General features: G+C 40.3%; 1 protein-coding gene across 5 annotated transcripts in view; it reads left to right on the top strand.

The window, feature by feature from the left end:
- Nucleotides 1-22705, top strand: part of LOC125456295 (cyclic nucleotide-binding domain-containing protein 2-like) — a 139896-nt gene that overhangs the window by 23669 nt on the left and 93522 nt on the right. The window contains exons 4-8 of one of the 5 annotated variants that reach the window (XM_048539303.2): nucleotides 4221-4295; nucleotides 14759-14847; nucleotides 17902-18064; nucleotides 19866-19949; nucleotides 21657-21721. In XM_048539303.2, the coding sequence (XP_048395260.2) occupies nucleotides 4221-4295; nucleotides 14759-14847; nucleotides 17902-18064; nucleotides 19866-19949; nucleotides 21657-21721 (476 nt within the window). The remainder of the gene's footprint in view (nucleotides 1-4220; nucleotides 4296-14758; nucleotides 14848-17901; nucleotides 18065-19865; nucleotides 19950-21656; nucleotides 21722-22705) is intronic. The other 4 variants (XM_048539321.2, XM_048539330.2, XM_048539348.2 and 1 more) reach the window with 4 other exon arrangements.

Raw genomic sequence — 22705 nt, 5'->3', positions numbered from 1 at the left:
GTGAATCTACACAATTTTGTCACCCTGACTTGAGGAGAGATGTAATTGTGTTGAAGACAGTTCAGGGAAGGTTCATTAGACTAACTCAAGTGTTGAAAGGTCTGTCTTAATGAGGAGAGATTGAGCAATTTAGGTCTATACGCATGAACAGAAAGATGAAAAGATATCTGATTGAGGTCTATACGATGGGAAAAGGAACTGGAAAGGTAAATGTTGAGCAGACGTTTTTCTTTGCAGTTTTAGGCTTAGCATGGTAGATTTAAAAATTAGGTTAGCTGGAATTACTTCTTTCAAAGGATTATGTGTTTGTGGAATTCCCTATCCTGGATTGGGGTGGACACTGGGACTGTGAATAAATTTAATCTTCTGTGTATTCATTTTCCAGCTACATCTGTCCCCAGGTTTCTGTCTTTGTCTTACATATTTCTAGCAAAATGTTTTTAATTATTTATATTGTCATTGTTAACATTGCTATTGTAATCTCACCTTCTCAAACTTCAAAATTCGAATCTGTCAAGTTGAGATGATTTGGAACTTTGAATGTTTGTCCAGATTTAGTTTAATCGATTTCCACACGAGGACAATGATTTTCTACCATTCATGGAACTGCTGTACCCCGTCAATAGTATTCAATAGTACAGGTATATATCCCTGATCCTGTCAAAGTCCTAAGATTTTATGTTCGGCTTGAGATTGCTGTCTCTGTTTTTAGTCTTTTTCCCTTGAATAAATCTGCCAGTAACTATCTATTGGACCAATTGTGTTGGACTGCAGGTTAGAAATGCAAAATCCTCATTTGCAGGTTAGAAATGCAAAATCCTCATTTGTATTCTTGAAAATTAGTAATTTTACAGTTTGACGGCCGTCTCTACTTCTCCATTCGTCAGAGGGTGATGGTGTCAGTTTCTGTTATTTTGGTGTTATGCTTAGTGTGCAGAAGAGTGATGACACCATCTTGAGGCTCGATGTTTCAATTTGATTTTGACAAGCTCTGGGGCCTGAGTAGCATTGGAACTGCTTGCACCAATGTGAGCTCCCCTTTGAGTGAAGAAAATTGGGCGGCACGGTGGCTCAGTGGTTAGCACTGCAGACTCACAGTGCCAGGGACCTGGGTTCGATTCCCGCCTCGGGCGACTGTCTGTGTGGAGTTTGCACATTCTCCCCGTGTCTGTGTGGGTTTCCTCTGGGTGCTCCAGCTTCCTCCCACAGTCCAAAGATGTGCAGTTTAGGTGGATTGGCCATGCTAAATTGCCCATAGTGTTCAGGGGTGTGTGGGTTATAGGGGAATGGGTCTGGGTGGGATGCCTCAAGGGGCGGTGTGGACTTGTAGGGTCGAAGGGCCTGTTTCCACACTGTAGGGAATCTAATCAAAATTGGACGATTTTTCACCTCTAATGCCTGCTGTAATGATTGTAATGAGATCACCCAGCGGGACAACATAGAATATGAGTTCCCTAATTTGGGCTGTTAATCTGGTCCAATCCGTGAGCTCTAGCTGACAGGTATAAACAGGAGTGTCAGACATCCTGTCACTCTGGGAATTCATTCGGATGAGGCTGTACCAGAGTCGAGCACTTTCCATGTGTATATAAAGGGTGGCTTGATGACAAGATACTGGCCTCTGTGGGTTTATTTCACCTAAAGTGGCGCAATCGCTTAATAAATAATCTTTTAATCATCTGCATTTGCAGCACCTATTAACCTGTAGAAATCTGTTGAAAACACTGTAATTGATACTCATAGAAGCTGGGACCATTAATTAAATATCACTGTAACACCAGATTTTCCTTTGTACAAAAATATGAATTGAATCCCTAAATTAGAGCTTCAAAGCAAATAGTTTTTCTACACTTTCCCTCTTGAGGACATTATTGGCTATAGGCTCAAATGCGAGTAGAATGTACTGTTTATTCTCCAGAGTTTTCCTGCTGTGTTACTTTGTTGTTCGAGTCTTCTGAGGTTCAGTTTTGATGTTCGGAGTCTTCCCTCTTGTGCCTCATGGACTGTAACCTGACTTCAAATCAAGGATTTGAAATCTTGCCCACTGCCACCATGCTTTACTATCTTAATACTGCTGCTGTTGGCATGCTTTAAGATTCTTGTTTTGTGCTTTCCTGTTTCTCTGTGCACTGAGATTTACACAATAAACTCTGTTATGCTGCTGTCTTTCCACTAGTTACTACATTTTGTGGACTCCAGCATCCCTAGTTTGTGCTTATCTGAGTGTTCAGCTCTCTGACTGTCTTCACTACTGTAATTGTTTGGACAAATTCATTTTGCTCAATGTATTAATGTGCAACCTGTCCTCAGCTCTCATGCCTTTTGTGCAATCTGTGTCGATGGATGAGGGGTACACACTGTTGGTCCTAAGCAACATGGAGTGAGAGTAAGTGGTGAGCTTTTAGGTACCTGCTCTGATCTCACTGTTGAGTTTTCTTGATGTCTAGCACACCTGGTAGGATAGAAAGTTGAATATTAATGAAACAAGTTGGGCCATTAATAAAATGCTTAATAAGCAATGATGCTTCTTAATTGTCAACTTGCTGCTGCCCAGTGAACAACTCACCACAAAACTTGTTGAAAATATGAAACATGGTGCAAGATACTCCTGAAGTCAAGATAGACCTCACTAGACTTGATCTGAAAGAATTTGGCCAGTGGCACGCTAGTTCTGGAGCACAAAACTTTAGTGCTTTAGGCAGTACATTTTCAGAGTCCTTAGACTTTGCCATATCCTGTGTTTTCAGCAATTCCATGATGTCATGTAGAGTTAAATGACTTGGTGAAAGACTGGCATCTGTGATGTTGGGAATCTCATGAGGAGGTCAAGATGAATACACCAATTGGCATGTCTGACAGAAGATGGTTGGAAATACATCACTCTTTTCTTTTGTATTGGTGTGCTGGGGTCCCTTGTCATTGAGGATGGGGATATATGTGAAACCTTCACCTCTCGTTGTTTCATTGTCCACCATCATTCATGACTAAATCATGCAAGATTTAAGAACTCAGATCAAATTCATTCATAGTGGGAGTACTTAGTTCATAGAATCATAGGATTCAGACAGTGTAGTTAGAGGCCATTTTGTCGATCGAGTCTGCACCGATCCTGCGAAGAACATCTATCCTACCCCATAACCCCATTCACCACAGCTAATCCACCTAGCCCACAACTCCATGGAAACCATGGGGTAATTTTTTTTATCAAGCATGGCCAATGTGCCTAAGCTGCATATCTTTGGACTGAGAGAGGAAACCAGAGCATCTGGAGGAAACCCATGCAGATTTGGGAGACCATGCCAACTCCACACAGACAGTTGCCCAAGGCAGGAATTGAAGCTGGGTTACTGACATTGAGAGGCAACAGCTCTAACCACTGTAACACCATGCCACCAGTTCCATGTAATGCATGCTGCTTCACCAAAAAAAAATTCAAGTTGTGATTTCACCAGGCTGAGATCTCATTTTTAGGCAAGATTGGTGCTGCTTCTAATGTGTCCCCTGCCCTTTTCATTGAAACTAAGTTTGATCTCCTGTTAATTTCAGAGTGGAGGATATGCCAGGCTATATTATTAATTGTTGTCAAATACAGTTTGCTGCTGAAGTTCCACAGTGCCTCATGGATACATCTGTTTAACATCTATCTTCTTTAGCATTGTGATAGTTCCTACGACTGAAAGCTCTAAGATGCAGGCATTTGCCACTGTTGCCAGTCCATGGTCTTGGACAAAGATGGGCTGAAGAGAAGACTTTCTTCCTGTAACAAATGTTTCATAAACAAAAAAAAAACAAAATAATTGTTAATTGGAAGAAAATCAAATTACGTGGGAAAATAGTTGCCATAATATGTTCAATTGCAGAGTAATTTGCATGTGTACAGTAACAAAAATAAAGATTTGTCTCATCAATTAATGTAGACTCTGTTGGTTAGAAACATAGATTTTGATTCACTTCTAATGCTGATTCTAATTAGCTATCATTTATTATGTGGAGATAGCAAGAACTGCAGATGCTGGAGCTGAAATGTCAACTTTCCTGTTCCTCGAATGCTGCCTGGCCTGCTGTGTCCCTCCAGCTCCACACTTTGTTATCTCATTTATTATGTGCTCTTGTTTACCATGTTTAGTGTAGCTTTGTTTTCTGGTTCAGTGTTACAAATGTACCTTTTCAAGCCTTTTAATTCGAGCTGATGTACATGTCCACCTTTCACTTTATTGTAGGAACGAGATTCTGCAAAGTTAAAGTCCCTGCTTTCTGTTCTTCCTCATCAACGAAGCACAGAGGATACTGCAATGGTAATACGACGACATAACAGTGACAGAGTTCTTATTAAAACTATGTGAATATTTATGCTCTGTGAGCTTTTTCAACTTCATATTTCAAAAATGAAATTGAGATGAGTGTGAATGATTTGCAATATTTAACAAACTACAGAGTCATAGAGTCACAAAATATGGAAATAGACCTTCAATCCAACTTGCCCATGTCACAGCAGTTTCTAAAACTAAGCCAGTCCCATTTAATTCCATATGGCCCACATCCCTCTAAACTGTTCCTGTTCATTTACCTATCCAAATATCTTTTAAATATTGTAACTGTACATGCATTTACCACTTCTTCTGCCAGTTAATTCCACATATGAATCGCCCTCTGTGTGAAAAGTTGCCCCTCAGGTCCCTTTAAAATCTTTCTCCTCTCACCTTAAAAATATGCATCCTAGTTTTGAACTTCCCGAACTCTAGAGCGAAGACCTTTTCTGTTCTCCTTGTCAGTGCCCCTCATGACTTTATAAACCTCCTTAAGGTCACTGCACAACCTCCCACCCTCCAATGAACAAAGTCCTAGCCTATCAACTCTCTCTTAATATTTCAAATCCTTCAGTCCAGGCAACATGCTGGTAAATCTTTTCTGAACCCTATCTAATTGAATAATAACTCTCCTAAAGCAGAGCGACCAGAACTGTACACAATAAACTTCTGTGCAAACTGTAGTAATTGCAATGAGGTTAGCCAGGTGGACCTCAGAGAAGATGAGTTCCCTGAATGGGGCTGTTAATCTGGTCCAATCAGGGAGTCCTGACTGACGGATAAACACAGGAATGTCAAATATCCTGTCACTCTGAGAACTGGCTCAAAGGAGCCAGATCAGTGTAAAGGATTTTCCATGTCTTAAATAAAGGGTGACTAGGTGACAGGATACTGACCCTGTGTGGAGTTATTTCAGTGACAATGAGAGTAAAGCATGCTCCTGAAGAAACTCACTTGGTTGTAACATGTTGTCTTTCAGTTGCAGGTGAGCATTTCTGACATCATGCCTTTATTTAGGAAGCTTGATTTGTTTGATTCTGCCCTTGTAGACTGGGCCCAGCATGTAGAAAGGATGTGTTGTGTTTTTCTGGGCAAATGACATTGAGGTAGATGCAAAACAATGAGTAATTCTTCTGATGGCTTGTAGACCCACAGTTTTTTCTGTTATTAGGAGCCTAACTTTCTCTGAGGCATCAGATACTGAAACCTTTCAAGAGTTGATGGATTTATTTAAGGAAAATTACAACGTTCCAATTCTGAAACACTATTGCTTTAACTCAGCAATTCAAGAACCAGGGGAATCTGCATCAGGAGTTTTGACTAGGTTAAGATGACTGGTGGAGTCATGTAACTTTAGTTTAACCATTAATGAGAAGCTGAGAGACTGTTTGGTGTAAGTGATTATTGAAGTAACTATGCAAAAGTGCCCAATAGCTAAAGCCCAACTGGATATCAAACAGGCACCACAACTGGCTTTATCGTTGGAAAATGCAGCAAGTGGAGCATATGAGTTGCAGGGTATCCAATGGAAATGGACACCCTCACCAGTCTGACTAAGTTTGGGGAACACCACTTGAGTGAAGGCAATTGCATAGCCTCACTCAGGTCATATCCGTAACAAAGGGGCTCCAGTTCAGCCCACAGCAAAACCTCAAAACAAAACCAAGCCTTGGCCAAATGGTTAAAATTTTCTTAGGATCTGGGCCGGCAAACCATTGTATTTGCTGCCAGTACACGGCCCCACAACAGCAAATGAGTCCCACTAGAAATAAATTGAGTAAGAGATCTCATAGGCCAACATCCAGGAGAGTGCACACTCTGGAAAGTCTACCTACATCTGGCCCAGAACAGTTAAATTGCTTAGCAACAAAAAGATCAGAACCAATCAAAATAAACGTCAGGTTAAATGGTCACCAAGTTTCAATGGAAGTTGATACCAGTGCTGACATTTCAGTGACTGCAGAACCAGTTTTTAACAAAATCTGGAGTCCAATCCTTAAGTATACACAAGACTAGACTGCGAGCCGTAACTAGAGAACCTTTACAGATTAAAGGTACAATTTCGGTTCCGGTCTCTTAGGAGAAGCAGCTGGTTTAGTTACCACTGATTGTAGTAAAAGGCTCAGGTTTGAGCTTGATGGGGCAAAATTGGTTGAGAAAGATTCATCCACATTGGCTTAACATTTTTCGATGTGAAAATGGCCGCCTGGGTGAAGTCCTAAATAAATACTTGGAAGTTTTTCAGGAAGGTCTAGCAATTAACAAAGGAGCCAAGGTCACCTTTTATGTTGACCAGGAAGCAATTCTATGATTCTGCAGGGCCCACCTGGTTCCATTTGAGTTATGGGCAAAAGTAGAGGCAGAAGTCAGAAAGACCAAAAGTGAAGGAATCATCAAACCTGTCCTGTTTATGGAATGGGCTACACTGATTGTACAGATTATGAAGCCCAATGGATCAGTTCGCCTTTGTGGATATTTTAAATAAATAGTAAACCACTTTTTGCAGCAGGATAAATATCCAATCCCTTGCGTAGAGGATTTATACGCATAGGAGGAGGGGTGTCCTTCACGAAGCTAGACATGAGACATCTGTACTTGCAATTACAATTAGGTGAGAATTCCCAGAAGTATGCTACGTTGAATACCCACAAGGATTGTATCAATATACGATACTGCCATCTGGGATGTTGTCAGCTTGTGCAATTTTTCAGCGCACAATGGAAAACATTTTACATGGTCTATTACAGGCCATTTATTCAGATGATGTGCTAATAACAAGGAAGATCTATAAGAAGCACACAGAGAACTTAGACACAGTCCTTAGACACAGTAAAACTATGTGTTCAAGGTACCCAAGTGACCTACTTGGGAAACAGAGTCGACAGAACCGGGTTACACCCGTGGGAAGATAAAGTGAGGATGGTCGAAGGTGCTCTGGCTCCCATGCCTGCACTGGAGCTTAGGTCCTTCTTTGGGTTGGTGAATTATTTCAGAAAGTTCATATGTAACCTAGCCTCCATCCTGGCACCTTTGCATCAAATCTTTTAAAAAAAAATCAGCCTTGGAAATAGTTGCGTAGTGAAGCCATAGATTTCAGGGAAGCGAAGAAACAGCTATCTTCCTCTAAGTCTTGGCACTTTGATCCCAAGCAAGATCTGGTATTGACATGCAATGTCTCCTTGTATGGCATCGGGGTAATTTTAGCTCATAGGTGGCCCATTAGAAAGGAATGCCCAGTAGGGTATGCATTCAGGGCTTTGGCTAATGCAGAGCGTAAATGCGCCCAGATAGAGAAGGAATGTCTGTTGGTCATATTTGGAGTCAGGATGTTCCACTAATATCTTTAAAGATCTAAATTTGTAATAATATTGAACAACAAATCCGTGCTAAGTCTATTTAAGAAGACAAGGCGGCGCCGCCCACAACTTTAGGCTGAATTCAGTGGTGGACTCTAACACTAAATAGTATAATCACAAGTTGGAATACCACCTGAGAGGTCAAGTGATGAATACAGATGCACTGGACTGTCTGCTGCTGGCAGATACACCACCAGTGGTACTGCCACTGGAAGAGTCTGTAATGGTTTCAAATTTTCTGGACATACTTCCAGTCACAGCTCATAATATCAGATTTTGGTTGCAGAAAGATGCGGTCCTGGCAAAATTGAAACAGCTGGTGCTGATAGGGAAAAACCAAAGGACTGTCACAATCAGAAGTGAAACCTTTCTGGATGTGGAGAGACCAGATCACAGTTGAGGATGGCATATTATTATGGGGAGCAAGAGTAATTGTCCTGAGAAAAGATCACTGCCACATACTGATTGAACTCCACCAGGGTCATCCAGGGGTTTCCAAAATGAAGATGTTGGAAAGAAGTTATGTCTGGTGTCCAGGACTGGATACAGACATAACCACGATGGTGGGGCAGTGCCCAGAGTGCCAACAAGGAAAGAATTACCACCAGCAGCTGCCCCACATTCAAGGAAATGGCCAAGTAAACCCTGGATTCAGCCAGGTAGACGTCATAGAATATGAGGGGCTGTTAATCTTCTCCAATCAGGGAGTCCTGGCTGACAGATAAGAAGAGGACTGTCAAACATTCTGTTCATTTAAGACCTGACTCTGAGGGAGCTGAATCAGGGTCAAGGACTTTACATGTGTAAATAAAGAGTGACTTGGTGGTGGGTTATTGGCCTCTGCGGTGTTATTTTTTCAGAAGGCACAAAAGTTAAATAACATGGGGATGTTAGGACCCTGTCAGGAGGGTTTTCGCTCCTGGAGTGAGAGGAAGTGTCAAGTTCTTGGTGTGTAAGGGTTCTGGGGTAGATTTTTTTTTGTTTTGTGTGGGGTATCTTGAGGGGTCAGTTGAACAGCTACTGAAGAGTTAAACTGGCTATTTATCCATCTCTTAATGTTGATCTATCTCCACACCTTCTCAGCAACTTAACATTGTATCCTGCACTCTGTTCTATTTCCCTGATGCACTTGTACAGTATGATCTTCCTGTAAAGCACATAAGACAACACATTTCACTGACAATAATAAATCAAATCAAAGAGTAACTACTTACTTCAGTGAAACCCTCTGCATTATCTGATTTGATGGATATTTTGGATGATTCTAAATATGGGGAATTATCAATTGGAAGCTTCAACTTCCTGGAAAATCCCTTCTGAGTCTGCTATTCTCCGCAGGGTTCCTATGTGTAATTCCCATCTATGCTAGAATAATGACAATCTGGCCATTCATTCGTGAAGGTTCTTCAACTGCATTTAAAGTGGAACACTGTAAAAATGAAAATTTAATAAAATAATTTGGCCCAGCGTTTCTTCAAACTGACACACAAGTTGCTGGTATTTTAGTGATCAATCATTTTAGTCCATTAATTCAGATGGTTCAGATCATGACTGCTGTAGAGGAGATGGGAATTCCCATGAGGTCATAGTGTATACAGTCATAAATCAGTGCTCTGTACTGGCGACCAATAATGTTCAGGAGAAGATAAAGCCTAACACAAAGCTTCCAAGTGCTGAATGACAGAAACCAGATTTGAAAACGGGATGCAGAAGTTTTAATGTTAGGAGTAATGACAACTGGAGGTAAGTATTATTAGAAGTGAAGTACCTGAAACGTGGAGAACATGAATTCCACCTGTTTCTTTTAGAAATTATTACTTAGTTCATTAGTTGTAGACACAGGAAATGGAAGACTTTCATTGATAAAGCACACTGCAGATGTTAATAATTCCAGGACATGCCTGCTAAATTGAGATCACTTTTAGTCTCATCTTACAGGTAAACTATTTATTTTTATTTCTTAAGATATTCAAACTAAATTGCGTGTGCCGGATTAGCATTTTGGATGCTAGATTAAAATTGTTAATGTTCCTAGTTGCATTATTCTGTCGAACATGTGTTTAAGTATTAATTGTCATGTCAATACCATCATCTTTAGGGGAAATCATTGCATGTGACCTGAGTGTTTAAAGGTCTCAGACTCCGCCTTAAGTGGGGCCACTTATAGCATAACATGCTGGTGAAATTATGCTGTGCTTTGTAACTGAATCACTTCATACTAGTCCAGAAACAAAAGTGCCAATAACTATAATATTTGAATCTTTCAATACCATGTTACTCTTTTCTAGTTCTTATGCTAGCGGGGGTTAAAATCAAGTACAAATAATGTGCTGGAGGCAAAGGCAACAACTTGGTGACAGTAGGGTTTATGGGCTGATGGGATACACTCCTTAACAGAGACCAAACCCAATGAACATAGTTGCTCAACTGGCTCAGTGACATAGTGTGTGAGAGCCAATAAGAGGGAAAACATACCAGACAAGATGGATTACATCCCTGAGTTCTGAAGAAAGATAGCTGAGGAGATTGTGGAGGCATTTGTGGTGATCTTTCAAGAATCACTGGAGCCAGGGAGGGTCCCAGAGAACTGGAAAATGGCTAAAGTAACATTCCTTTTTAAGAAGAAAGGGTGGCAGGATACAGGAAAGTATAGATTGGTTAGTCTGACCTACAGTGTTGCAAAGATTTTAGAGTACATCATTAAAGATGAGATTGTGGAATAAATGGAAGTGGACTGCATGGCTTAATTTGGCTCCCATTTCTTATGGTCTTCTTGACTTAACTTCATCCTCACCAAACTGCCTGCTGCAGATGCATCTGTCCTTGACCATTTCATTGAGTGACCACTTCATAGTTCTCGTGGGGACAGAGGCCTCCCTTCACATCGTTGATGCCTTAGTTGTGTTATGTGGCACAATTCCAATGCTAAGTAGGATAGGATTTACATAGATCTAACATTTCAAGTGTGAGATCCATGAGGTGCTGTTGGCTTCAACAGCAGAATTATAGTCCAACATAATCCATCAACTGATGGCCCGATTGTATCTTCCATGTGGTCAAGGAAACCTCCTGCAGATGTTCTGGCACTGCACATCTAGGCATGAGTGGTGATGGACAATGAAACAACTCATCGGTGGAGGATATCATACAAATATCCTGAAATAAAATGATGGGGAAGCCCCGCTTAACAGTCTGAAATATAAAGCTAAAGGATTTGTAGCAATCTTTAACCAGAAGGACTGAATTGATGATCCAACTCGGCCTCCTCCAGAGGTCCCTAGCATCCAAGATACCAGCCTTCGGCCAATTCAATCAACTCCATGTGATAAAATGTTTACTCCCAAACATGCCACACCCCCTGCCAAACTATACTGCAGCACAACTACAACACCTGCATCGAACTGATAGTATGGAAAATTGCCCTGATGTGTCCTGTACACTAAAATCAGGAAAGTCTAACTGGCTAACTACTGCCGCATTAGTCTACTCTTGGTCGTCATTTTTAATATGATGACAGGAACCTTCAAGCAGCATTTGTTTGACAATGACCTGCTCAGTGGCGGCCATTTTGGGCTCCACTGTGGCCACTCAGCTCCTGACCTCATTTTTGTCTTGGCTCAAATATGGACAAAAGAGCTGAATTCCAGGAGTGAAGTGAGAGCAACTGCTCTTGACGTCAAGGCTGCACTCGACCAAGTGTGGAATCAAAGAGGCCTAGTGATAGAAATTGGGCAAAAGCTGCTGGTTTCAGCTCATTGGTGTCATACAAAGGAGGAGAGTTGTGGCTGCTAGAAGTCAGTCATCCTAGTTCATCTCTGCAGGAGTTCCTCAGGGTAGTGTCCTTGGCCCAACCATCTTCAACTGCATCAGCAATGACCTTCCTTCCATTAAAAGGTCAGTCTAAGTGGGAATGTTCATGCAGCTTTGAAGGCTAGGCATGATGATTGCAAAATGTTCAGTGCTATTCATGACTGCCCTGATGCAGTGTGTTTTCAAATACAGTGAGATCTAGACAATATCTGAGCCTAGGATAACAATTAGCAACTAACATTAACACCACAGAAGTGCAGGCAATGGCCATCACCAACAAGAGAGAATCTAAATATCATCCCTTGACTGCCAATATCATTATCATCACTGAATTCCCTAGTATTGACAACCAGAAACTGAACTAGGCTAGCCATGTAAATATTTTGGATGCAACAGCAGGCCAAAGACGAGGAATCCTGCAGTGAATAACTCAACTCCTGACTCTCTAAAGACTGTTCAAGCCAAAAGTCAGGAGTGTGATAGATTACTTCCCAGTTGCCTGGATGGGTGCATTTCCAACAACACTCAAGAATCTTGACACCATTCAGGACAAAGAAGCCCACTTAACAGGCACCTCATCAACGAAAGAATAACATTCAGTACATGCCACTGCTACTGTGGTTGACAAACTACAAACTTCAGAGCAGATATTCACCAATGTTTTTCAGACAGCATCTTCCAAACCCCTGATCATACTGTAGGATTGAAGACCAGGTCTTTCTGATCAGCCATTAATTGCATCAGTTAGTCTTTCATGGTTATTGAAAGACATTTTCACCGGAAGGAGCAGCACCTTTCCAATTAGATTATCCGTTAATGCATGATATGTGCCTTCAGATGTGTGACTGTGTATTAGTGATATGCAGCAGATAGGATAGCCTACCTGCAGGAGTTAGGGAAAATAGTCATTGCTTTTTCTTAAGGAGCACATTTTCAATGACTGGCTATAAGGCAAAACTCTATGGAACAGAGCTGTCTAAAGGGACCTGGAGAGAAGTTGCTTGGTGGCTGGGTGTGTGGGAGCATGTCTGTGTCTGGGATGAAGGGAGTCTGCACGTGGCATAAAGAGAGGGAAGGAGGAAGACTGTCAGAGACAGGGTAAGGAACCAAGTGTACAGGGAAGGTGATGAAGCGAGTCTCAAATATGACTTGGACATTGGCTTTCACCTTGTCCTGAAAATGCTGTAGCTCCATTAATATAATTCCTTGAGGAAGGAGGAGGACCTTGGATGGAATTATCAGTGAGTACAATTAACCAACTAAAGGTGCACTCTGCAATAAGCTAAGCTAATAAGAAACCATAGTCAGTTGCTTTCTTATCTCTATAATCACCTTCCCAGCACGGTAACTGCCTGACCTCTGGGTCTCACTCAGTCAATATCTCAGCAAGCTTCAGGAGAAGGAGGCAATGATATGCTGAAGAGCACTTCTTCCTGACTGAGAGAGGGAAGAAGAGAAGGAGTCGGTGGGTCTATGATATCTCATGGGAATGGAGTGGCGATTCTAGACCATGCAGGGAATTTCAGAGTTAGAAGACCATTGGTGCAGAATGACTGTGAGGATAGTCAGGTTCAAATTAGTAATGTTATTTCCAGAAGTTCTGATATGACAGTGTAGCCATTGGAAGCTCTAGTGTGATAAAGATAATGCAAAGGATAACTGAGGACAGCTTGTGATTTATTAGGAGAGAGTGTGGGCGCAGGGTCATGTATTACTATGCTAGGGAGAAGCTTGGGTTTCCTGATACATGGTCATGACTCATGAAGGAGTGGATGGATACCAGCACCTGACAGCAAGCCAAGGAGGTTGGAATGAGGCTTGAGGGTGACGGTGGGAAGCTCAGTAGTGAGTGAGTGGGCTTGCACAGTTATGGCTTCAGTTTCCATGGTCACTACTCCAATGTCCATACGTATGGCTACATCAGTAATAAGTATTGATCCTCCAGGATGTTATTAATCACCTGGGGATGGGTGGACGGCAGATTATGCCTGATTCTAAGTGTAGAGCTTTCCATAGGGCAGACATGCACAGGACAGGAGGGAGATTCTCAATGAAAATGCTGTGGAGGAACTGCAAGACAAAACTCCCTGGTCAGATGAATCACTGACCAGAAACGTTAATGGGGAAAGTTTCAAGCAGCTCAGACTGCATTGGGTTTAATTCTTCAAAACTCCATAGATTCAACGAAGGCTGTATTAAATTTGATTTAATGCCTTAATTAAAAAGGGAGACAAAAAGCAGAAAATTACTGATCAGTTAGCTGAGCTTCTAACATAATAAAAATGTTAGAGTTTATTATTGAAAATTTTGTAGCATGGCACTTAGAGAAAAGTTGAGGAAATCAGGCACATCAGGTAATCATGGTTTTGTAAAAGGGAAATCACTTTTAACTGGTTTACTGGAGTTCTTTGCAGAATTAACAGGTGCTGTAGATAAAGGAAAACTTTTAGATTTCCAAAAGGCATTTGGTAAAGTGATGTCTCAAAGTTTACTGTGGGAACAAAAAGCTCATTGTCTGCTGGAGAACATACTGACAAAGTCAGAAGACTGAATAGCTAACAGGAAACATAAATAGCTATTTTCTGGTGCATTGTGTGCTACTAGAATCAGTGCAGAACCCTCAGTTTTCTACAGTTTATTTAAATAAGTTGGGTGAAGGGATTCAAGATTTGTTTGCTCAATTTGCTGGTGATATAACAATAGATAGGAAACTAAGTTATGAAAAGGCTACATGGGGATAGGTTAAACGGGTGGGCAAAAATCTATGAAATTGTCCATTTTGGCAAGAAAAGTTAAACAAAAAGTATTATCTAAATGCTGAGAGATAACAGAGCTCTGAGGAAGGGAGACCAGGCCCAAAACATTAACTCTGATTTTTACTTCACAGATGCCGAGCTTTTCCAGCAACCTCTGTTTTTGTTCCTGATTTACAGCATTCACAGTTCTTTTGGTTTTTTATCTAGAAGGAGGATCTTTATTTATAAATAAGCAGTCACCTATTTCGGACAAAGATGAGAAATTTTCTTCTCACACATTATTGCGCATCTTTGGAACTCTCTTCCTAAAAAAGGCAGTGAAAACAGAGCCTGTGAATAATTGAAGGCAGAAGTAGATAGTTTCTTGATAAGTAAAGAGGTGAAAAATTATTGGGGGAAATATGATTTGAGGTTATGGTGAGATTAGCCATGATCCTATTGAATGGTGGAGCAGACTCAAGGGGCAAAATTATATACTTCTAATTTGTATGCTGTATTTACTTACTTTTCAAATTTTTTTAAATTTAAGATGCAATCACTTTTACGTAAGATTCAAGCATTTCAAGTTATGCCCAACATTATGCAGCTGGAGATTTGCCAAGCAGCAGTTTATCAACAGTAAGTGACAGGTTTGCTGAACCACAAAGATATTACATAATAATGTATTTGTCAATGTTATTGCCTATCTAATCCATGATCATCACTTTTCGAGAGACTAAAGTTCAACAATGGGTAAAAGAGCCAAGAATGACGTGCAACTAGTTTGGGTTCCACAAAGAGTCTTCCAACAACCTTAAACAGCAATGAATTTCCTGTTAAATACCTGTTAATTACTTGTAAAAAAACCTGAACCTTTGATGGCTGAGGGATCTTATCTGCTGAGTTCAGGAGAGTAGGGGGTAGAAGTAAGTATAGTGGCCATCATTAATGAGAAGGTGCGGGGAAACTGAAAGGTCTGAATATGGATATATCACCTGGACCAAATGGACTACATGCTAGGGTTCTGAGGGAGATAACTGAATAGATTGTAGAGGATTTTGTGGTGATCTTTCAGGAGTCAAGGAGGATCCCAGAAAAGTGGAAAATAGCTGATGTAACACACCTGTTTAAAAAGGGAGGGCCACATAATAGAGGAAACTGTAGGCCGGTTGGCCCAACTGCAGTTGTTGGTAAGATTTTAGAGTCCGTCGTTAAGGATTGGATTGCAAAGTACTTGGAAGTGTATGGTAAAATAAGGTGGAATTAGAACAGATTCAATAAGAGGAGGTCATGCCTGACAAATTTGTTGGAATTCTTTGAAAAAGTAATGAACAAGTTAGACAAAAGAGAGCTAATGGATGTGATATATTTGGATTTCCAGAAGGCCTTTGATAAGGTGCTATACAAGCGGTTGCTAAATAAGATAAGAGCCCATGGTTTTATGGAGAAGGTACTGCTATGGATAAGGGGTTGGCTGACTGGTAGAAGATGGACAGTAGGGGCAAAGGGGCGTTTTTCATGATGGCAGCTGGTGACTTGTGGAATTCCATAGCGGTCAGTGTTGTGAACACAACTATTTGCGTTAAGCATTAATGATTTGGATAAAGGAACAGAGGGTTGCTAAGTTTGCAGACAATACAAGTATAGTTGGAAGGGCAGGTTATGTTGAGGAAGCAGGGAGGCTGCAGAGAGACTTGGACAGGCTAGGTGAGTGTGCAAAGAAGTGGCAGATGTGGGAAATTGTGAGGGTGGTAGGAAGAATAGGGGCATAGATTATTTTTTAATGGGGAAAGCCTTTAGAAATCTGAAGCACAAAAGGACTTGGGAATCCTAGTTCAGGATTCTCTTAAGCTTAACAAGCAGGTTCAGTTAGTAGTTAGGAAGACAAATGCAATATCAACATTTATTTCAAGAAGGCTAGGATACAAGAGCAGAGATGTACCGTTGAGGCTGTGTAAGGCTCTGGTCAGACTGCATTTTGAATGCTGTGAGCAGTTTTGGGTCAAATATCTGAGGAAGGATGTGCTGGCATTGGAGGGGATCCAGAGAAGGTTTACAAAATGATCCTGGGGATGAAGGGCTTGTCATATGAGCAGCTATTGAGGACCCTGTGTCTATACTTGATAGAGTGTAAAAGGGTAATCAGGGATATCATTGAAATTTACAGAATACTGAAAGGCCTGAATAGAGTGGTCATGGATGGAATGTTTCCACTAGCAGAAGAGACTAGGATCCAAGTGCACAGCTTCAGAGTGAGGGAAGACCCTTTAGGACAAAGATGAGGAGGAATATCTTCAGCCAGAGAGCTGGTGAATCTGTGGGACTTATTGTCACAGAGGGCTGTGGAAGCCAAACTTCAGACGTATTTAGAAGAAAGACAGTTTCTTGATTAGTAAGAGGATCGAGGGTTGCAGGCAGAAGACAGGAGAATGGAGTTACGAAATGTAACAGCCATGATCGAATGGCAAAGCAGATTAAATGGGCCAAATGCCAAATTCTGCTCCTATATCATATGGTCACTGGGGGTAGCTGAACTGTAAGGATAAGTTTCCCAGTTTGGAATCTATTCTTCAGGCTAAAATTGTTGACATTATTCAGGGATCTGATAAACCTGGCTTAGGAAAGCAAAACGTGGCCCGGGTTCCCCTATCTGATTATGAATTAATAAGATCAGTTCGAAATTTAGTGAGGACAGGATCGGTCTTAGTTGTTTCTCTCCATTCCCTCCAAAGTTGAATGGAATGCCAGTGATCACTCCCATGGTTCTGATGAATATTGACCATTTGAACAAACCTAGAGGATGACTGACATTGTGAAATGATTTAATATCTGTAATCCAACCATATATTCCAGATCATAGTTGTAAGCTGCACTTAACATTCCATTATATGTAACTACAATATCGGTACCATATATTATGTATGAGAATACATTATTGTCATGAAACATTGAGTAAGCTTGCTATCACAAACATGATGGTTTTTGCTGGGATGTTATAAGACCATACAACTTGATGACTTAACGTGGAGCCTCTAGTCCACCTATTTTATGTAAGGGTGGCTTTCTTTCAAATGAATATTTTTATTTATTATAAGGGATAGTAAAATGATTATAACCGGAAAAGTCAAAGCTTTTGCTCAAACATCAATGTCAGAACTGTAGTGATATTAATGAAGCCAGCCAACTGGACCCCATAGGATCTGAGTTCCCTGATTTGGGCTGTTGATCTGGTCCAATCAGGGATCCCTGGCTGACGGGTAGAATGAGGAATGTTAGAGATTCTGGCATTCTGAGAGCTGGCTCTGAAGAGGCAGTACTAGAGTCAAGGACTGATCATGTGTAAATAAAGGGTGCCTTGATGATAGGATACCAGCCTCTGTGGAATTATTTCAAGAACCATGGTTCAGTAATATATGAAGGCCTGCACATACTTTGAGCTACCACCAGCCTCCTGCGACTTTCATGGTTTCTTGCATATGATGCGGTTTTAGAATAAATTATGTTCTGCTGAGGTTTTGGCGGATAGGACTGTTAGATGTTGACTAGTTCATGAGATTGTTCAAATACTAGGTTTCCTTTAATGTCTATAGTGAAATATGCCGACTATTTTTTCCTTACTATTTCGGACATATCACAGAAGAGGCTGAGAATAAAACCTGCAATTGAAGTATTCAATATCTGCCTTTTATTTAGATACGATGCAAAAACAATCGTACTACGAAAAGGCCACAAATCTGAAGCATGTTATTTTGTACTCACTGGTGAACTAGTAGCTACGTTGAGTGATAGCTTTTCAGAAAATCAAAATCACCTCACTGGAGTTCTGAAAGAAATTCAGGAAGGCGATTTGTTTGGGGTAAGATTCTTTGCATTGAAAATTATTCAATTTCTTCTGAAAATTCTTAAATCAATTCATGTCTTCTTTCTGCACTGCTTCCTATCAGTTGCCATTTATTTTTCATCATACTTGTATTCATCAATTCTTTCCCACTACAAATTCTTGAGTTCAAATTAAAATGGGTTTTGCCTGTTTGGAAACTTATTACTTCAATTGCAAAATGTGGCTATTCGTTTGAATGCATTCTGAAAATATTTTCATACAACTGTTCAACAATAATTTGAATTGAGATATGCAAAATAAGGGTAAAACAAATTTAAAAAGCTGTTTCCCTATCAATTGACAACACATTATTTTGTTACAGAGATGGTAGGAACTGCCGATGCTGGAGAATCTGAGATAAGTGGTGTGAAGCTGGATGAATACAGCAGGCCAAGTAGCATCAGAAGGGTCTCGACCCGAAACGTCAAACTTCCCTGCTCCTTTGATGCTGCTTGGCCTGCTGTGTTCATCCAGCTTCACACCGTGTTATCTCACATTATTTTGTACTCACTGGTGAACTAGTAGCTACATCAAGTGATAGCTCTTTGGAAAATTGAAATCACCTCACTGGAATTCTGAATCAAATTCAGGAAGGTAATTTGTTTAGGGTAAGGTTCTTCACATTGAAAATTGTGTTTTAATGTTTAATTAAAGTTTTTTGTTTTGAGCCTTCCTTTCACCTCAAAAACCCAGTCTTAGTCTTGGGAATTTTTGCTGTGAACTCAGATAGTGCTAAGTAAGCAAGTGCATTATAATGGATTTGCCAGTATGCAGTAAAACATATTTAGTTGTTGTACAGCTAGAATGTAACACTTGGCTTTGCTTCAAATAAAATTGTAAAACAATAAGCTTTATTGAGGTAACATACACAATAAGGCTGGGGCAGTTTGACATCGGCAGTTTCCATTGTAAGTAGGGGGTAAGAAATAATAAAGAAAACATACAACTTAAATAATAAGACATTCACATTTATAATGGCTTTTTGAATTATTTTCTGGTCCAAATATCCTTTGACATCTAATCCCATTTCTGACAAAGTGTGCACTTTAAGTGGAAATTGCTGCTTGGGCTGGTAGGCTGAAATACTAGCTGCAAAATCGATGGTAACTCAGCCACTATAATCCACATCTCCCTGACACAATTTAGTGCTGCTAAAACATTTATCTTTTTGGACCTGGTTAGGGTTTTCATTGTCCTCAGGAGGATTTATCACCATGAGAGCTATCGAGAGCAGATTGCTCTCCAATATTGTCAGTGCCACTGAGCGAGGTGGTCATTATTCAGTTTATGGTGAACCCAGGCAAAGGATTGGCACGAGAGAACGAGGGATAAAGTAGGTGGAGCAGGTTCACTAGAGATGGAGAAGGACACTGTGGTGACATGGAGGAGAGTGGTAAATATTAAGATAATCACTCATTGGTGACGTCTGCTTTTGACAGGTTCCTGCATTTTGCAAGGAATACCAAATTGAAGCAGCATCCCACATCAGACAACAGGATATTGGCCAACATTCAACAGGTTACATTTGGTCCTCAGTGCCTGAATTGCTTTTCAAATGGAAAAACTTTCATTCAGCCTTCTGGCCTGGACTTAGTCAAGGTTTGCACCCACATTCTCCTGTCACAACTGGTAAATCCATCTCTGGGAGAGTGGGAGGAAATAAACATCTACCATTTATCTACAATGCCTAGGAAAAATAAACTACTGTTGATAAGAACAGTCAATTAATGCTGATGGTTTAAACCTGTTCTAATTTTTATAAATATTTATTTTACAGGATGCTGCACTTTTAACTAACACAAAACGACCTGCTACAATTTTATGTAAGACTAACACAGAACTCTTGCTGTTAAACAAGGAGGTGTGTTCCAGAGCTGGTGAGCTATAGTAACCAAGGATTGGCAATGAATCAAAACCATGATATCATTGTCAATAACCTTTTGTTAAAAATCTTATTGTAAGATCAAAGTTTTCTGAACTGAAAATATGCATCATATCTGAAGCGACCATAAAGATATCTGATGTCTTTGTAACTAATTAGACAGAAGATAAGATCTAGTTTCCAGGAGACTCTAACAATAAACATAAACAACTACTGAGTCAAACTAACACTTATATTGGCCATAGAGTCAGAGTCATAGAGCATGGAAAAAGACCCTTTGGTCCAACCAATCCAGGTTGACCATGCTCCCAAACTAAACTAGTTACACCTGCCTGCACTTGACCCATATCCCTCCAAACCTTTCCTATTCATGAACTTATCTAAATGACTTCTAAATGTTGCCACTGTGCCTACATCCATCACTTCCTCTGGCAGTTCATTCCCACACAAACTACTCTTGGTGTAAGAAAGTTGCCCCTCACGTCCTTCTTAAATCTTTCTCTTCCCAGCTTAAAAATATGCCCCCCCCAGCTTTGAACTCCTTTCCCTAGGGAAAAGATCCTTGTCATTCACCTTGTCTACACCCCACATGATTTTTATAAGCCTCAACCTCCTTCGCTCCAGTGAAGAAAGTCCCAGCCTATGCTGCCTATTTTTATATCTCAAACCCTCCTGGCAACGTTCTGGTAAATCTTTTCTGAACCCTCTCCAGTTTAATAATATCCTTCCTGTAACAGGATGACCAGAACTGCACATGGTATTCCAGAAAAAGCCTCTCCAACATCCTGTACAATCTCAACATGACTCCCAACTCTTCAAAGAAATGTGTGTGTCTCCACAGCATCAATTATTATGAGGCATGAAGCAGGTAAATTTTATGCCAACTACAAATTATTTCTCAATTAAAAAATGGAAGAACAGTCTCACATATTAATCCTTCAGTTTGAATGACATGAAGATCAATAAACACCCAACATCATAGATGCAAGAATACAAGAAAATATTTTCTTATTTTAAGAGAATAAGTAGGTCCATAATGTACCCATTTTCTCTGAGCTCTTCTCGTTCATTGGCTGTAACATTACTGCAAATTCAATGGAAATTCTACACATTTAAATTGGATTTAAGACAAAATTTTGAAAAAGTTCAATGACAGCACAAATCACATGGAAATTCTTTCCTCATATCTAATTTCAACTCCAAATTGGCAAAATCAGTAGAGAATGGATAAACATGGTGTACATAGGTAGCTATCATGTAACCAATGAGATCAGTGTCATATAATCATGCCACAAATTCCTACGTTTACACAGAGCATTTTCTTATACTTGCATACACTGAATTCAAAATTGTAGAGAAGATCTGGCAGATATTGATGAAAAATATTGTTTGGATTTCCTTAAATGATCATTGGCATCACCAGCTTGCTTTATTTGTACAATTCCTATGTTAAATTTGTAAAATTTTTTTAGATGCAGTGTATTTGAATATTCTACAAAACCAGGTTAACACGCCATGATGCAGACTTGGAGATAAGAGTCATAGAAAAGAAAAGGGGCACAATAAGAACTCTAAAGCAGCACAACTGGTTCATCAGGCTATTTGTGAGGTTAATGGTATAAGTTTAACCATAGCATATAATTGCTCAAAGCCCTGTTTTCTTCATTCTTTATTTTCAATTCTCAGGATTTTGAATCTATACTGGCCGGATTTCTCCAGCAGCGCTACAGTGCAGTCACTGAATTACTAAGGTACACTTTAATTTTAATTCAATAAAGTGTAATGCAATTGAACCATAGATTGGGCTGCAGGTGGTCAGTTAACTCAGTTGACTGAATGGTTGGTTAGCAATTCTGAGTAATGCCAACAACATGGGTTCAATTCCTGCACTAACTGAGGTTACCAAGGAAGGACTCATCTTCTCAAGCTCTCAAATCACCTTGGTCAGCAGGTTTGGCGGCAACTAGGAAGATAAATCAGTCAGTAATTGAAGTTGATGAGATGTGAAATAGGAAAAAAAAAGGTTGTGATTGCCTGAGATCAACCAGCCATGGTACAAACATTTTCAGCTGCTTTATCAATGAGCTTCCTTCTATTATAATTTCAGAAGGGTGAATGTTTACTGCTGTTTGCACCCGGGAGGCAATGGCCTCATAGTTGTATCACTGGACTATTAACCCAGAGACCCCATAATGTTCTAGAGACTTGGGTTCAAATCCTGTCATGGCAGATGATGGAATTTGAATTCACTAAAAGAGTCTTGACTTACGAGTCTAATGATAACCATCAATCCATTGCCAATTGTTGAAAAGCCCCATCTAGTTCTCTTATGTCTTTTAGGGAAGGAAACTATCATCCTTACTCATCTCGCCTACATATGACTCCAGAACCAACGCAATGTAGTTGACTCTTAACTGCCCTCTGAGTGATTAGGAATAGGCAATAAATGCTGGCCTAGCCAGTGACGCTTTCAAACCATTTCTCACACCTTAGGCACTAATCAGTTCATTGCTAAATGCAGTATGAGCTGTAGCATTTGTGCTACACAATGAACATCTCCAACAAGAGAAAACTCACCCATGTTTCTTGACATTTAATAGAATTACCATTGCTGTCAGCATATTGAGATTATCATTGACCAGAAACTGAACTGGACTAGCCACATAGATATTGGGGCTACAAGAGCAAGTCAGAGGTTAGGAACTCAGTAGCAGGCAACTCACCACCACCCCCCC

The sequence above is a fragment of the Stegostoma tigrinum genome, chromosome 1 (genome assembly GCF_030684315.1).
Source record: "Stegostoma tigrinum isolate sSteTig4 chromosome 1, sSteTig4.hap1, whole genome shotgun sequence".
In the NCBI taxonomy this organism is placed as follows: domain Eukaryota; kingdom Metazoa; phylum Chordata; class Chondrichthyes; order Orectolobiformes; family Stegostomatidae; genus Stegostoma; species Stegostoma tigrinum.
This window is presented reverse-complemented; position numbering and strand designations above follow the sequence as displayed.